We start from the raw sequence: 17,580 nt of genomic DNA, 5'->3' as shown, positions 1-17,580 counted from the left end.
TTAAAATTGACTACTTGGATTTTACCTAAAATTACCAGACATGAACCTTTAGAAAATGCTCTGACAGTATTTACTGATGGTTTCAGCAATGGAAAAGCGGCTCACACAGGGCCAAAAGTGCGAGTAATCAAAACTCAATATCAATCGATATTGGGCAGAGTTGGTTGCAGTCATTACAGTGTTACAAGATTTTAATCAACCTGTTAATAAATAATCAGATAATCAGATTCTGCTTATGTAGTACAGGCTACAAGGGATGTTGAGACAGCTCTAATTAAATATAGCATGGATGATCAGTTAAACCAGCTGTTCAGTTTATTACAACAAACTGTAAGAAAAAGGAATTTTGCATTTTATATCACTCATATTCAAGCACACACTAATTTACCAGGACCTTTAACTAAAGCAAATGAACAAGCTGACTTACTGGTATCCTCTGCATTCATAAAAGCACAAGAACTTCATGCTTTTTTGACTCAAGTAAATGCAGCAGGGTTAAAAAACAAATTTGATGTCACATGGAAACAGGCAAAAGATATTGTACAACACTGCGCCCAGTGTCAAGTACTACACCTGCCCACTCAAGAGGCAGGAGTTAATCCCAGAGGTCTGTGTCCTAATGCATTATGGCAAATGGATGTTACCCATGTACCTTCATTCGGAAAATTATCATATGTTCATGTAACAGTTGATACTTATTCACATTTCATATGGGCAACCTGCCAGACAGGAGAAAGTACTTCCCATGTTAAAAAACATTTATTATCTTGTTTTGCTGTAATGGGAGTTCCAGAAAAAATTAAAACTGACAATGGACCAGGTTACTGTAGTAAAGCTTTCCAAAAATTCTTAAATCAGTGGAATATTACACATACAACAGGAATTCCTTATAATTCCCAAGGACAGACCATAGTTGAAAGAACTAATAGAACACTCAAAACTCAGTTAGTTAAACAAAAGAAGGGGGAGACAGTAAGGAGTGTACCACTCCTCAGATGCAGCTTAATCTAGCATTCTATACTTTAAATTTTTTAAACATTTATAGAAATCAGACTACTACTTCTGCAGAACAACATCTTACCGGTAAAAAGAACAGTCCACATGAAGGAAAACTGATTTGGTGGAAAGAAAACAAAAATAAGACATGGGAAATAGGGAAGGTGATAACCTGTGGAAGAGGTTTTGCTTGTGTTTCACCAGGAGAAAATCAGCTTCCTGTTTGGATACCCACTAAACATTTAAAGTTCTACAATGAACCCATCGGAGATGCAAAGAAAAGCGCCTCCATGGAGATGGAAACACCACAATCGAGCACCATTGACTCACATGATGAACCGAGTGGTGATATCAGAAGAACAGATGAAGTCACCATGCACCAAGAAGGCAGAGCTGCCAACCTGGACACAGTTAAAGAAGCTGACACCGTTAGCTGGAAAAAGCCTAGCTAGCACAAAGGTGACACAAACCCCAGAAAAAATGCTACTTGCAGCTTTAATGATTGTATCAATGGTGGTAAGTCTCCCCATGCTTGCAGGAGCAGCTGCAGCTGCAGCTGCAGCTAATTATATCTACTGGGCCTATGTGCCTTTCTCGCCCTTAATTCGGGCAGTCACATGGATGGATAATCCTATTGAAGTATATGTTAATAATAGTGTGTGGGTACCTGGTCCCACAGATGATCATTGCCCTGCCAAACCGGAGGAAGAAGGAATGATGATAAATATTTCCATTGGGTATCGTTATCCTCCTATTTGCCTAGGGAGAGCACCAGGATGTTTAATACCTGCTATCCAAAATTGGTTGGTAGAAGTACCTACTCTCAGTCCCACCAGTAGATTTACTATCACATGGTAAGCGGAATGTCACTCAAACCACAGGTAAACTATTTACAAGACTTTTCTTATCAAAGATCATTAAAATTTAGGCCAAAAGGGAAAACTTGCCCCAAAGAGATTTCCAAAGAATCAAAAGATTTAGTTTGGGAAGAATGTGTGGCCGATAGTGCGGTGATATTACAAAACAATACATTCGGAACTGTTACAGATTGGGCACCTCGAGGTCAATTCTACCACAATTGCACAGGACAAACTCAATTCTGTCCCAGTGCACTAGTGAGTCCAACTGTTGATAGTGACTTAACAGAAAATTTAGACAAAGGTAAGCACAAAAAATTACAGTCTTTCTACCCTTGGATATGGGGAGAAAAGGGAATCTCTACTCCAAGACCAAAAATAATAAGTCCTGTTTTTGGTCCTGAACATCCAGAATTATGGAGGCTTACTGTAGCTTCATACCACCTTAGAATTTGGTCTGGAAATCAAACTATAGAAACAAGAGATTATAAGCCATTTTACTCTATCAACCTAAATTCCAGTCTAACAGTTCCTTTACAAAGTTGTGTAAAGTCCCATTATATGTTAGTCACAGGAAATATAGTTATTAAACCAGACTCCCAAACTATAACTTGTGAAAATTGCAGATTGTTTACTTGCATTGATTCGACTTTTGATTGGCAGCACCGTATTCTGCTAGTGAGAGCAAGAGAAGGCGTGTGGATCCCTGTGTCCATGGACCGACCATGGGAGGCCTCACCATCCATCCATATTTTGACTGAAGTATTAAAAGGCGTTTTAAATAGATCCAAAAGATTCATTTTTACTTTAATTGCAGTGATTATGGGATTAATTGCAGTCACAGCTACAGCCTCTGTGGCAGGAGTTGCATTGCACTCTTCTGTTCAGACAGTAAGCTTTGTTGACAATTGGCAAAAGAATTCCACAAGGTTGTGGAATTCACAATCTGGTATAAATCAAAAATTGGCAAATCAAATTAATGATCTTAGACAAACTGTCATTTGGATGGGAGATAGACTCATGAGCTTGGAACATTGTTTCCAGTTACAGTGTGACTGGAATACATCAGATTTTCGTATTACACCCCAAGTTTATAATGAGTCTAAACATCACTGGGACATGGTTAGACGCCATCTACAGGGAAGAGAAGATAATCTCACTTTAGACATTTCTAAATTAAAAGAACAAATGTTTGAAGCCTCTCAAAGTCACTTAAATATTGTGCCTGGAGCTGAGGTGTTAGATCAAGTGGCAAAACATCTTTATGGATTAAACCCCACGACTTGGATTAAGTCTATTGGGAACTCTACTGCAGTAAATTTTGGAATTATGTGTCTCTGTTTTATCGGCTTGTTTTTAGTGTGCCGGACCAGTCGAAGAATCCTGCGTCAGAATCGAGAGAATGAACAAGCCTTCATCGCCATGGCACATTTATATAGAGAAAAAGGGAGAAAGAATGTTGCAGGAAGTCAGGGACCTTGAATGCAGGGACCAGCTGAAGCCACGGCAGAAAAACATAAAATGTGAAGATTTCATGGACATTTATTAGTTCTCCAAAATTAATATGTTTGTAATTTCCTATGTCTTTAATCTCTTAATTCCATCATCTTCTTTGTAAGCTGAGGAGGATATATGTCACCTCAGGACCCTGTGATGATTGCCTTAACTGCACAAATTGTTTGTAGAGCATGTGTGTTTAAACAATATGAAATCTGGGCATCCTGAAAAAAGAACTGGGTAACAGCGATGTTCAGGGAACAAGGGAGGCAACCTTGAACTGGCCGCCGGTGAGCCGGATGGAACAGAGCCATATTTCTTCTCTTTTTAAATGCAAATAGGAGAAATATCGCTGAATTCTTTTTCTCAGCAAGGAATATCCCTGAGAAAGAGAATGCGCTCTGAGGGTAGGTCTATAAACGACCCCCTTGGAAGTGTGCCACCTTTTACAGTTGAAGCCAAAGGGATGAAATAAGCCCCGGCCTCCTGTAGCACTCCCAGGCTTATTAGGAAATTCCCACCTAATAAATTTTGGTCAGACGGGTTGTCTGCTCTCAAACCCTGTTTCCTGGTAAGATGTTATCAATGACAATGCATGCCCAAAATTTCATTAGCAATCTTAATTTTAACGCCATCCTGTGATCTCATCCTGCCTCCACTTGCTTTGTGATATTTTATTACTTTGTGAAGTATGTGATCTCTGTGTTGATACCAGAAACTGAGGCAATTGCAGGAGTTGCTAATGGCCTCGCAAATCTTAACCCTGTCACTTTGGTTAAGACCATCTAAAGTACTGCTGTTGTAAATTTCATATTAATCCTTGTGTGCCTGTTCTGTCTGCTGTTAGTAGGCAGGTATACCCAACAGTTCCAAAGAGACAGCGACCATCGAGAACGAGTCATGATGACAATGGTGGTTTTGTTGAAAAGAAAAGGGGGAAATGTGGGGAAAAGAAAGAGAGATCAGCCTGTTACTGTGTCTATATAGAAAGAAGTAGACATAAGAGACTCCATTTGGTTCTGTATTTGAGATGCTGTTAATCTGTGACCCTCTCCCCAACCTTGTCCTTGCAAGAGACATGTGCTGTGGTGACTTAAGGTTTAATGGATTTTGGGCTGTGCAGGATGTGTCTTTGTTAAACAAGTGCCTGAAGGCAGCTTGCTGGTTAAAAATCCTGCCCATCCCTGGGCAATGGAACATCTCGGTGTGAGACCCGATTGTATGCTCTGTTTACTGAGATAGGAGAAAACCACCTTATGGCATAAGGTGGGACGTGCTGGTGGGACTTGCTGGAGCAATGCTGCTAAGAGGTTTATGGAGATGTTTGCATATGCGTATCAAGGCACAGCATTTTCCTTTGAACTTACTCATGTCACAGAGATCTTTGTCCATGTCTTACTGCTAATTTTCTCCCTTCGATGATCCTATTGTCCTGCCACTCTTATCTTTAAGATGGTAAAGATAATTATCAATAAATACTAAGGGAACTCAGAGACCGGTGCCAGCCTGGGTCCTCTGTAAGCTGAGCGCCGGTCCCCTGGGCCCACTTTTTCTTTCTCTATACTTTGTCTCTGTGTCTCATTTCTTTTCTCAAGTCTCTCAAGAAGAAACGCCCACAGGTGTGGAGGGGCAGGCCACCCCTTCATGTGGGGAGCCACTGAATTATTTGAAGCAGGAAAGTGACATAATATAATTTGTACTTTGACAAAATTACTCTGGTTGCTGCTTGTAAATAGGTTGGAGGAGTAAGACTGGGAGCAGAAAGATGAGTTGGTCTCTGCACAGTGGCAGATGAAGACGGCCTCAGACTAAGGTAATGGTGGTAGGGTTGAGATATTTAGCAAGGAGAATCAGCACAATTGGATGTGGGTTATGACAGAGAAGGTGGGAATCACAATGACATCCAGATTCCTGGCTCAGGAGGTGCCATTCCCTGAGGTGGGGAATACGATGGAAAGAAGCTTAGCTGGAAGGGGTTGGGGAGAGATAGTAAGTTCAGGTTTGGATATTCTGAGTTTGAGGTGCCTGTGGACATAGCAGAGGAGTGGTCAATATCAGCTGGGTAACTGGAAGGAGAAATCTGGGCTAGAACTAGAGACACAGACTAGAGTTGAATTGTGCTTTTAGAAAATTCACTGGAAGCCAAAGAGATGACTCCTTATTTGCTGATGCCTTGCAGCAGGTCTATTTCCAGTGACAAGGAGGCAAGTTTGTATTGGTTAGAGCCTCAGTCACAGTTTTTCAAATGTTCTTGTCGAGTATTTACTTGCTACTAAGCAGAACAGCCTCAACCTTCCCCAGGACCATTTTCCAGCATTCTTTAGTGTGTTTGGCTTAGGACCAAGTTCCCACCCACCTGAATCTTTACCCTTGCTGGAGACACATGCACTCGATACAGTTAAAGGGCAAAACAGGCTGACGGGAAGGTTCCAAGCCATTTGAGTTGCAGACCCTATGTGTTAGAATCTAACTCCTAGTTTTCTACTACAACTTCGAATGCCACCCTCTTCACTAAGTGTCTAAAGCCAGAGTGTGGATAAATGAAACAAGCCTTTCTTTCTGAGTACCACTGCCTGAAGTCATGCTGAGGTCAAGAGACATTCAATCAGAAGAGCAGACCAAGTGGCTTAAGTTAAGTGTGCCTGGGTTCTCCTTGCTCTGTACTTTTTTTTTTTTTTTTTTGAGATGGAGTCTCGCTCTTGTCACCCAAGCTGGAGTGCAGTAGTGTGATTTCGGCTCACTGCAACCCCCACCTCCCAGGTTCAAGCAATTCTTCTGCCTCTGCCTCCTGAGTAGCTGGGACTACAGGCACCCACCACCATGCCCATCTAATTTTTGTACTTTTAGTAGGGATAGGGTTTTGCCATGTTGGCCAGGCTGGTCTCCCACTCCTGACCTCAGGTGATCCCCTCCCCAGCCCCCACCCTGGCCTCGGCCTCCTAAAGTGCTAGCATTACAGGTGTGAGCCACTGTGCTGGGCCTGGGCCTGCTCTGGACTATTACTCTCACTCCCCTAGACCGTTAGCTGGCTGTTTCTTATGTTAAACCATTCAGATCTCTCTTTAATTTCCTTGAAAACTGGGTTCCTTTGTCCTGCAGAAGAGATGCACATTGTCCACGTTCGTTTCAACAGAGGGCAGTAGAGAACAGCAAACAGTTTACATTTCTAAGCCCTGAAGGAACAAAACAAATCCATATCCAACATTCTCTCCAGGTCAAGGTACCCAAAATATGGCACACTGTGCTTCGTGTGTTCATAAATGAGGCATGTCTTTGTGAAGGTAGGGCAGATCCCAGAGAGTCAGCGACTCGTAGACGACCCTTCCTCTTGTGAACAACAGTTTAGCTATGTGTAACTCATGGAAGGCTTTATGGAGAAGGAGTTTCATCTTGAAGGATAAGTATGCGTTGGCAAGATAGCTTTGTTCACAGAAAGCAGCATGGGCTCAAACATGGCAACAGCATGGCAAGTTTGGGGAAGTTCGGAATAGGATTGGGCAGAATCTGACAAGACCACGATATACCTCAAGACCCTAGGTGCTGGAATCTTCAGGATGGCACATAGCATCCTGTGCCGTGGGGCAGCTGTGATATTTAGATACACTCTCAGATGCTATGTGCCATCCTGAAGTGTTTGAATGTCACTTTGAAGGGTTTAACATCATCTTGAAAGCAATGGAAAATCATTGAAGAATTTTGAGCAGGGTGGTGATCTGACCTGTTAGGCAATTTGAGATTTTCTTGTTTGTTTTTAATTGAGATATATCATGGTCTTGTTAATCTTTTAAACTTTAGCCAACCAGGTGGGTATGTAGTGATACTGCGTTTTTAGTGTGCGTTTCTCTGATACGTAGTGACTTTCTATCTTTTTATGTGCTTATTTGTTCATTTGAATATCCTTTTTTGTGATGTTTCTGTTTAAGTCTTTTGCACACTTATGAATTAGCTTATCTTCTTCTCATTGATTTTTAATGTTTTTTTTATGTATTTTAGATATGTCTCTTGTCAAATATACCTATTACAAATATTTCTCCTATTCTGTGGCTTGCCTACCAACTCTTTAAATGATGTCTTAGTTGTTTTTTTTGTTTTGTTTTTTTTTTTTTTTGTTTTTTTTTTGAGGCAAAGTCTTGCTCTGTTGCCCAGGCTGGAGTGCAGTGGCGCAAGCTTGGCTCACTGTAACCTCTACCTCCCAAGCTCAAGTGATTCTCATGCCTCAGCCTCCGGAGTAGATGGGACTACAGGCACGCACCAGCATGCCTGACTAATTTTTTAAATTTTTATTTAGTAGAGATGGAATTTCACCATGTTGCTCAGGCTGGAAAATTTTTTAAAAAATATACTTCAATAATGATTATACCAAAAATATATTTTGTATTATTTGACAAAATCCATAATGTATATTTGGGAGATAAATGAATACAATTATGAAGGTCATTGAAGCATGACTCTTCTAAAACAAGTTAATAACACATTCTACAGAAAACCTTTTAGACATTACAATCTCTAACCTGTAAATAGAACTCTAAATACCTTTTCCCCATCTCAGTAGTAGTTTCTGCCACATCACTTTCAGAAGGCTCATAAGCCAACTCACGTACAACTGTAATATTAATAAGGAAAGCAGTTAGTGTCAAAGGAAGAGGATTGAAAGTAGAAGTGTTGTGAAACTCCTCTTTTACTTTGTTGCATGCTATCAAAATCACTGCCAATAATGTGAAAGTCAGGTCAATTTCCATAGGTAAATCAATTATCTTTTACCTCTTTGAAAGAAAATTTTTGCAGAAGAGGGCTGAAAATTTCTTGAGCCATTTCAGCCCAAATAATGGAAGTTCATTTCTCACCACGGTACAACTCTACTCTGCTGTCATCTTCATTGTGATAGTGGCAGAAGTTTAGCAGGGTGCAAGTGACCACTAAATGACATCTTTTGATGAACAAACAATTGATAAATCTTTTTGAAAACCCTATGAAAGATGAATTGGAATGGAGCAAGACTGAGGCAGGATGACTAGTTAAGGAATTGTTTCAGCCCTTCTGCCATTTGAGGACACACAGAAGCTACCATCTAAGAAGCAGAGAGCAACCCCTCACCAGAGAGTGTACTGGCGCCTTGATCTTGCACTTCCCAGATTCTAGAGCTATAAGAAATAAACTCCTGGGGCCAGGCGCGGTGGCTCAAGCCTGTAATCCCAGCACTTTGGGAGGCTGAAACGGGTGGATCACGAGGTCAGGAGATCGAGACCATCCTAGCTAACATGGTGAAACCCCGTCTCTACTAAAAAAAAAAAAAAAATACAAAAAACTAGCCGGGCGAGGTGGCGGGCGCCTGTAGTCCCAGCTACTCGGGAGGCTGAGGCAGGAGAAGGGCGTGAACCTGGGAGGCGGAGCTTGCAGTGAGCTGAGATCCGGCCAGTGCACTCCAGCCTGGACCACAGAGCAAGACTCCGTCTCAAAAAAAAAAAAAAAAAAAAAGAAAGAAACTTCTGTTGTTTATAACTAGGAGGCAGTTGTACTATTATTTTTACTATTTTACGGTTGAGAAAACCAAGGCATGGGGAAATTAAATGACCTGCTTAAAGATTTTCTACTGCTAATAATTGGCAAGAGGAAAAGAAATGTGCAAGAACTTTATTGATTGGATGGGAATGGTAAATACATTAATTTGAAAGATTTTGTCTTAGTAGATCTTAGAGAAAGAAGAGTAAATTTTGGAGAAATAACTGAATTTTGTTTTAGAAAAAAAAATGTGTGTGTGTGTTTTACTTTTCAGACAGAGTCTCTCTCTGTTGCCCAGGCTGGAGTGCAGTGGCATGATCTCGGTTCACTGCACCCTCCGTCTCCCAGGTTGAAGTGATTCTCCTGCCTCAGCCTCCTGAGTTGCTGGGACTACATGCCACCACGCCTGGCTAATTTTTGTGTTTTTAGTAGAGATGGGGTTTTGCCAAGTTGGCCAGGCTGATCTCAAACTCCTGACATCCTTGACCTCCCATAGTTCTGGGATTACAGGCATGAGCCACTGCACCCAGCCAAAAATAAATGTTTTGAAATGGAAATGCCTAATAGGTAGCTATCATCATATTGTATATATTATATATGATAAATATATATAAATATATATAAAATAAATATATTTTTTCTAGAGTTAAGTAGAAAAGTGTTGGGCAGAGATAAAGACTGAGGAGTCATCAGCATATAGGGAGTAAAGCAAGGCTCTCATTCTCAGCACTATTGACACATGGGGCCAGATAATTCTTTGTTGTGGGGTGCTCTCCACTGGAGGACATTTAGTAGCTTTCTTGGCCTCCACTCAATAGATGCCAGGGGCAACCCTCTCCACTTGTAATAGCCAAAAGTGTCTCCAAACATTGGCAAATGTCCCCCGGGAGCGTGGGCCAAAATCATCTCTGTTGAGAACCACTGGTGTAGAAGAAGCCAAGAATGTAGATAAAATCATTTAGAAGTAGTGAGACATATACAGGACCATGTTTCTTAGCCCTTTAAAGTTCATTTTCAACCTTTTTGAACATAAACATACTTTCTTTAGTTTTATCTTAATTTTCATATCTAGTTTGTCAAGTTTACAAGTATTAAATTGTATTGTAATGCTAACAAAGCTTTTAAAATTGCCGGGCGCGGTGGCTCAAGCCTGTAATCCCAGCACTTTGGGAGGCCGAGACGGGCGGATCACAAGGTCAGGAGATCGAGACCATCCTGGCTAACATGGTGAAACCCCGTCTCTACTAAAAATACAAAAAACTAGCCGGGTGAGGTGGCGGGCGCCTGTAGTCCCAGCTACTCAGGAGGCTGAGGCAGGAGAATGGCGTAAACCCGGGAGGCGGAGCTTGCAGTGAGCTGAGATCCGGCTACTGCACTCCAGCCTGGGCGACAGAGAGAGACTCCGTCTCAAAAAAAAAAAAAAAAAAAAAAAAAAAAGCTTTTAAAATTACACCTCTACCTCTCTCCTTCCCTCTCCCACTCTGAGGCACCCCTTGAGGAAGTCTCTTCTCACTTAGAAAATTACTGATAGAGAATTACGTAGAGGACAGAAAGTTGAACAAACACCAATATTTAATGGGCAGGTGAAGATAGTGTTCAGGGAGAGTAACACGAGTCATCAGAGGGACACCAGGAGGGGAACCCTGGTAAGTCGTGATGAAACAGATGGTGAATGAGTTCAGAGTATTTTGTCCCTGCAAACAGCAAGGGTACATCCTAAAAGACTGCATGCTGCCTGTGGAGTTCATAAATCACTTCTTAGAGAAGTGAGAGAATTCTGACTTCTCCCTGGGCTTAGAGTAAAAAAGGCATTTCCAGTGATAGGGCCCAGTACAACATTTAGGACAACTCAGGGAAGAAAACTTTGAGATTCAGAAAGAAAAATGACTTCTGTCAAGGAAGAGATAAGGAAGACTGCAGATGAGGAGATGGCCTGAAGTTTTGGTCTCAAAGGGAAGATCAGAAAACAAGATCTGGGTTCCCATTTATTTTGGAAGCAAAGTATTATTGTGCATTAGAAACTAGGCTTGGCGGCCATGCGTGGTGGCTCAAGCCTGTAATCCCAGCACTTTGGGAGGCCGAGACGGGCGGATCATGAGGTCAGGAGATCGAGACCATCCTGGCTAACACGGTGAAACCCCGTCTCTACTAAAAAATACAAAAAAACTAGCCGGGCACAGAGGTGGGTGTCTGTAGTCCCAGCTACTCAGGAGGCTGAGGCAGGAGAATGGCCTAAACCTAGGAGGCAGAGCTTGCAGTGAGTTGAGATCGCGCCACTGTACTCCAGCCTGGGTGGCAGAGCGAGACTCTGTCTCAAAAAAAAAAAAAAGAAACTAGGCTTGACTACTCTTCTTTTGCTCATCTTTGTATCTTAGAAAACTTTTCTTTTAAAATCTTCCAGCCAGTTGAGTTGGCCAAGAGAAAGATTTAGATATTTTGATATTTCTGCATTTCTTTGTGGCTGGCTAGAGTGGTGGCACTGGCATCCTAGCTTTCCAATTAAAAATTTTAAAATAAAGATCTGGCCGGGCGCGGTGGCTCATGCCTGTAATCCCAGCACTTTGGGAGGCCGAGGGGGGTGGATCACCTGAGGTCGGGAGTTCCAAACCCCATCTCTATTAAAAATACAAAATTAGCCGGGCATGATGGCACATGCCTGTAATCCCAGCTACTTGGCAGGAGAATTGCTTGAACCCAGGAGGCAGAGGTTGTGGTGAGCTGAGACTGCGCCATTGCACTCCAGCCTGGGCAACAAGAACAAAACCCTGTCTCAAAAAATAAAATAAAGTAAAATAAAATAAAATAAAATAAAATGAAGATCTATGGGTATTTTAATAATGCTTTATTTATCTTTGGTTTTCAGCAGTTTAAATATGATATATTTAGGAGAGAGAGAGAGAAAGAGAGAGAGAGAGAGTGTGTGTGTGTGTGTGTGTGTATTTTAGTCTGCCTATGCTTCTCTGTCCTTCTTGGATCTGTGGTTTGATAACTTCCATTATTTTTGAAAAATTGTTGGGCATTTTCTCTTTAAATGTTTCTTCTCTCTCATTCTTTCTCTCTTATTTGGGATTTCAATTACATATATGTTAGGCCAGTTTATATTGTCCCACAGTTCTTGGGTGTTCTGTTCTATTTTCTTTTTTTTACTCTTTGAATTTCAGTTTGGGTAATTTCTATGAGCCCATTTTCAAAGTACTGATATTTTTCTCAGCTGTATGGCATTTACTGATGACCCTGTGAAATACACTCTTCTTCTCTTTTACTCTGTTTTAAAATTTTCTAACATTTCTGTTTGACTCTTCCTATAGTTTCTATCTTTCTGCTGAAATTCGCCATCTGTTTATGTATATTGTCTACCTTTTCCACTAGAGCCTTTAACATGTTAAATATGGTTATAATTAATGGTTTGATTTTAAAATTTCCCTATTTGATAGTACCAACATCTGAATCATCTTTGAGGCAGTTTCTATTGCTTGCATTGTCTGTTGATAGGATTTTTAAACCTTGCTTTTCTGTGTTGGCTCATTGTTTTTATTGAATTCTGGATATTATGTGTAGGACAGTAGGGACTGAGGTAAATTGTATTTATGGTTGGAAATGAGCACCCCTCTTATTCTGGTAAGCTCTTAGTGTGGGCCAATCTAGTCAAGAGTTGAGCTGGGTTTGGGTTTTGTTGTTGCCATAGTTACCTTCAAATTCTTCTAGTGTTGTCTTGTGCTTGGGTGGAGGCAGCATTTCAGTAGACCAAGAGATGCTGGTATTCCTGGAGGGTATTTTCTCAATTTTCCTGCACTACCCCAACTTTAAGCCTTCCTAAAGTATGTGCCTGCACCTCAGAGATTCTCTCTTCAGTGGCAGAGTACTTTTGCTTCTTACTCAGTACTTGCTAGCCTGGGAGGTAGGGCAGAGATTTCTCCGTTGTGAAGCTGCCTTTGCAGAATATATGTATAAATAAGGAAAGAAATCTGGCCGGGCGTGGTGGCTCATATTTGTAATCCTAGCACTTTGGGAAGCTGAGGCCAGTGGATCTACTTGAGGTCAGGAGTTCGAGACTAGCCTGGCCAAGATGGTGAAATCCAGTCTCTACTAAAAATACAAAATTAGCTGGGCATGGTGGCAGGCACCTGTAATCCCAGTTACTCGGGAGGCTGAGGCAGGCAGAGAATTGCTTGAACCAGGGAGGCAAAGCTTGCAGTGAGCCGAGTTCCCACCACTGCACTCTAGCCTGGATGACAGAGCAAGACTCCATCTCAATAAATAAATAAATAAATAAAAATAAAAAATAAATAAATAGAGAAATCTAACATGACTGACTCCATCCTGCTTCTAACCCATATATATATACATATATATATATATATGTATGTATTTTGCTTATTCTAGCATGGAGATCAAAATAGCTATGAGAGAAATTTATAGTTAAACTTTGGGGCAAGGGAAACTGAACTCCCTCCTGTTCAAGATTGAAACTGCATTCATAAGGCAAGGTTAAAATATGGTAGGGACTTTAACTCTGCTGAATAATAGACTCAGTTAAACAATGACCTGCCATTGCTTAGTGCGTCTTCCTCACTTCCTTGCTTTCCGTGTGTCCTTATGGTAGCATGTTGCTTACTGCTCCAGAGTCACGTAACCGGGGGTCGCAAAATTTATAACTTCCCCAACTACTCCTATAGATAACATCACTATTGTGAAACCTGAAGAACGAGTCTTCGAGTCTTCGAGATATTTTTCAGATTCAGCATTTCAGTAGACCAAGAGACGCCACTAGGTCCTGAGATCCACCCACTCCTGGGAACTGACTTGGCTGCGCGAAGACAGCTTTAGACGCCTCCTGTAATTTCATCCCCAGCCAATCAATTGTTCCAGTTTCCAAGCCTCCTGCCCACCAAAGTACTCTTGAAAAACCCTAGTCTCTGAATTGTGGGGGAGACGGGTTTGAGAAATTGCTCCCTGCTCTCTTCACATGGCTGGCCCTGTGATGATTAAACTCTTTCTTTGCTGCAATACCCGCTGTTCTCATTGGTTTTTTCAGGGCAGTGGCTAAGAAGAACATGTGGGTCTGTGACAGCTGTTCTAGTCCCACCTCAGTTTTAGTCGGGCCTTCTGTCCCTGGATCTTGAGGATAGGGCTTTTTCAGTGATCCTAGATCTCACTCAATGGTAAAAGACCTGTAATCATCTAGGCTGGGGATGGTTTCCAGCCCCTTCCCCAAAGGTAGAGAGATTTTTTTTTTTTTTTCCTGTTCCTTTCCTCCAGGTATAATGGGCTCTTTTCCTGTGCCCTGGGCCCTTCTTCTAGTGATTTAAGACATTTGTTCCTTAGAAAAAAAGGATTCAGGTGGGCTTCATGCCTTTCCCAGAATGATGGCTGCTCCATTACCTAGGTATGTATTCCCTGGTCACAAGCTTTTCATGAGCTCTGGTGGAGGGCCATGAAGATGCTTCAAATGGGTGGGAATGCCCGTTGTATCGTGAGTTCTGAGTTCTTGGCCACATCTGGCTTTCAGCGATTTATTAAAAATTTTAGCTGAATTCCTCTAACCCATTTGAATAGCAGTCCTATCTTCCTTCCACGCTGTCTTACAGGTGAGCCTGTGCTCATATCCTAGCCCTCTTTAGAAACACCTGTCTTTTCTTAGATTTCAGGGTACTTGGTTGCCTCACTACCTCAGCACTCCAATGGGTTCAAGAAAAGTTACCACTTTGTGTATTATCTGTTTTTTCAGGTGTTTCTAATTAATACAGATTTTTTGGGGGGAGTGTTTCTAATTAAAACATTTTAATGAGGCTGGTTTTCACAGCTGTTTTTATACCATAAATCAAAATAGCCAAGTCCAAAATGAAAAATCATCAGAATGGCAGAGCATAATGAGTTTAAGCACAGAAATTAGATGAAGTTATCTGTTTCTCACATGACTTGATAATCTAAAAAGCAGAAAGTAAAATGGTGTGTTTTAAAAGTTATCAAAAGTGTCCTTGAGGTTGGCCCCAAATGTGTCCTGATGGCCATGCAGGCAGGAGTTGTGCTATGTAGGCAGGCTCTGCTATTTGCTCTTCGCACCTCTGGTTAGTTTACAATCTCTCCTTGTTCTAACTTTTCACCAAAGCCTGATACTGGCGTTTGTTTTCCTTGAGGCCATGTTGTTTCTCATTTAAACATGATTTCCATTTTATGACTGTCCTAACCCTTCATGGTACAAGCCTGTTTCTCTGAGCTACTACATTCTTCATACATTTTTGTTATTACTTCTTCATATTCAGAACTACCCTCCAAAATGGAGGGCTCTTTTCTGACCATGTTCTCAGCTGTTGTACAGGGGACAGGGGCTGATCATGCTGGGTGGTTTGAAAAGCCTAGGGGAGGCCAAGTAGGGGAGACCTACTGCCAGGACTATCTCTCCAAGCTCAATTCCTGGGGCTTCCACCCTCACATTCTAGAGGAAAGCATACTGCCACTCATCCAAATTGTGTGCTGTGACTGCTAGTGAAATCTGATCAGCTCTGGGGCCCTTGGCTCTTGGCTGTCAATGCAGGATGATACTGGGCTACAGGAGGAAGAGGTAAGGAAGAGAGAGTATGCAGATATGTCTGAAATCGCAATCTTTCTGATTAGATATTTTGGCTCTATAATCAATTATTTCTTCTAACACTCACGCTTTTCCTCAATTTTTATTTATTTATTTATTTTGAGACTGAATCACTCACTTTGTTGCCCAGGCGGGAGTGCAGTGGTGTGATCTTGGCTCACTACAACCTCCGCCTCCCGGGTTCAAGCAATTCTCCTGTCTCAGCCTTCTGAGTAGCTGGGATTACAGGCACGTGCCACAACGCCCGGCTAATTTTTTGTATTTTTAGTAGAGATGGGGTTTCATCATGTTGGCCAGGCTTGTCTTGAATTCCTGACCTGAGGTGATCCACCTGCCTCGGCCTCCCAAAGTGCTGGGATTACAGGGGTGAGGCATCGTGCCCAGCCTCAATTTTTAATTCTACTCCTTTCTGCTCTAATTCAGGTAAAGCACAGGATAGGTTAGTATTGTTTTCATATCTGTCTCCTGCATGTATCCCGTCTTTCCCATTGTAATGAGGGTTCCTCAGGACAGAGACCACTGTTCTTCTCATTTCTTCATCTTTTCCTCCCATCCATCCCCACCCCATCTTTCTTACCTAGCAGAGTCAACATTGGGTTAGAGCACTGGATATGGATTGAGTAAATCAGTCACTAGTTGATCCCCATGAGTTATTGCTTTCCTGCTCAGAATTTGTTTCTATTGTCACTCTCGGTATCATTTCCCTCCAGTGATTCCTGAAGACCTCGTTTTACTTCTGTAATTCTTCCAGGGCGCAAGTTAACTGCAGCCTGCCCTTCTGCTCCGGTCAGAGTAAACTCTTCTCCTAGGGCCTCTACTGAGACTGGAGGTCACAGGAAAGAACAGGTGCTGAGCAGGAACTTCCACTGTCCTCCTGTACAAAATACTTTTCCCAGTTTCTAGAACAATAAACTGAGACCCGATTGAAGGCCTTTTCCATAAGACTACTCAACCAGCAGCAATACTTACCTTCGTATTTGCAACGTTACTCAAATACCTTGGTCAGAGGAGATCTCCTTTTAACTTTTATTGTATATTTATTTAGTAGAGGCAGAGATCTCCTTTATTTACATTCCAATCACTTTTAGGATCTGTCCTGCCTTATCAGTCTGCCAATAAATGCACAAGGAGAAATGGATGATGGGAACTTGATGGTGGCAAGATTTGTTTCTTTTTTCTTTTTCTTTTTCTTTTTTTGAGACAAAGTCTTGCTCTGCCACCCAGGCTGGAGTGCAGTGGCATGATCTTGGCTCACAGCAACCTCCACCTCCTCGGTTCAAGCAATTCTCCTGCCTCAGCCTCCCAAGTAGCTGGGATTATGAGTGTGCGACATCACAGCTGGCTAATTTTTATCTTTTTAGTAGAGATGGAGTTTTACCATGCTGGTCAGGCTGGTCTCGAACTCCTGACTTCAAGTGATCTGGCTGCCTCAGCCTCCCAAAGTGTTGGGATAACAGGCATGAGCCACCACGCCTGGCTGACAAGATTTGTTTCAAACTGGCCCTGGACCCAGCACCCTCCCATCTGCTTCTGACTCCTCCTCACACATCAGTCCTTCTGCTTTGGATACATGATTAATGGACATCTCTGGTTCTCAACCCTTCTGCTTTCTCTCCAGGGGATGGCATGATGGCATATGTCTTCCTTCCTGGCTAGCACCTTTTTAGGGTGGCGCTCACAGTAAGCTATCTCTTTGTCCTCTGCTTAGGTTCAATGAGGAATGCCTAGCCCTGTAGAAATGTGATTGGACAAAGGGTATAGTCTGATGCTAACAGACTGATGGGGAAAACTTAGCAAGGCCTGTGTGTTCAGATTCTTCTTGGCCTGTGTACCATTCCTTCCTCCTGGGTGTGGGGAAGTACTCCTCTGAAATGAGGGTCTTTAATGACTTTTCTCTGTTGCTTTGCATTTGCTTCTTTGTCAAAGATGAGTTGACTATATTCATGTGAGCCTATCTGGGGGCTCTCTATTCTGTTCCATTAATCTATTTGTCTGTTCTCTCACCAATAATTGGATGCTGTTTACAAGTTCTTCCTGGTTCTAATCACCGTGTTCCTAATGATGATAAGCATTGAGTCATTTCCAATTTTACCCAGTGTCGCCAGTTGGGGCACAGAAACAATACCCCAGCGTATGGCACTT

General features: G+C 42.0%; 1 protein-coding gene across 1 annotated transcript; it reads left to right on the top strand.

Annotated features, from left to right (window-relative positions):
- The first annotated feature begins 1,849 nt into the window (after positions 1–1,849).
- Positions 1,850–7,399, top strand: LOC144329947 (endogenous retrovirus group K member 7 Env polyprotein-like). Its single transcript, XM_077939685.1, has one exon. The coding sequence runs from the start codon at positions 1,860–1,862 to the stop codon at positions 3,333–3,335; it is 1,476 nt and encodes a 491-aa protein (XP_077795811.1). The 5' UTR covers positions 1,850–1,859; the 3' UTR covers positions 3,336–7,399.
- Positions 7,400–17,580: the final 10,181 nt, after the last annotated feature.

The sequence above is a fragment of the Macaca mulatta genome, chromosome 1 (assembly GCF_049350105.2).
Source record: "Macaca mulatta isolate MMU2019108-1 chromosome 1, T2T-MMU8v2.0, whole genome shotgun sequence".
In the NCBI taxonomy this organism is placed as follows: Eukaryota; Metazoa; Chordata; class Mammalia; order Primates; family Cercopithecidae; genus Macaca; species Macaca mulatta.
This window is presented reverse-complemented; position numbering and strand designations above follow the sequence as displayed.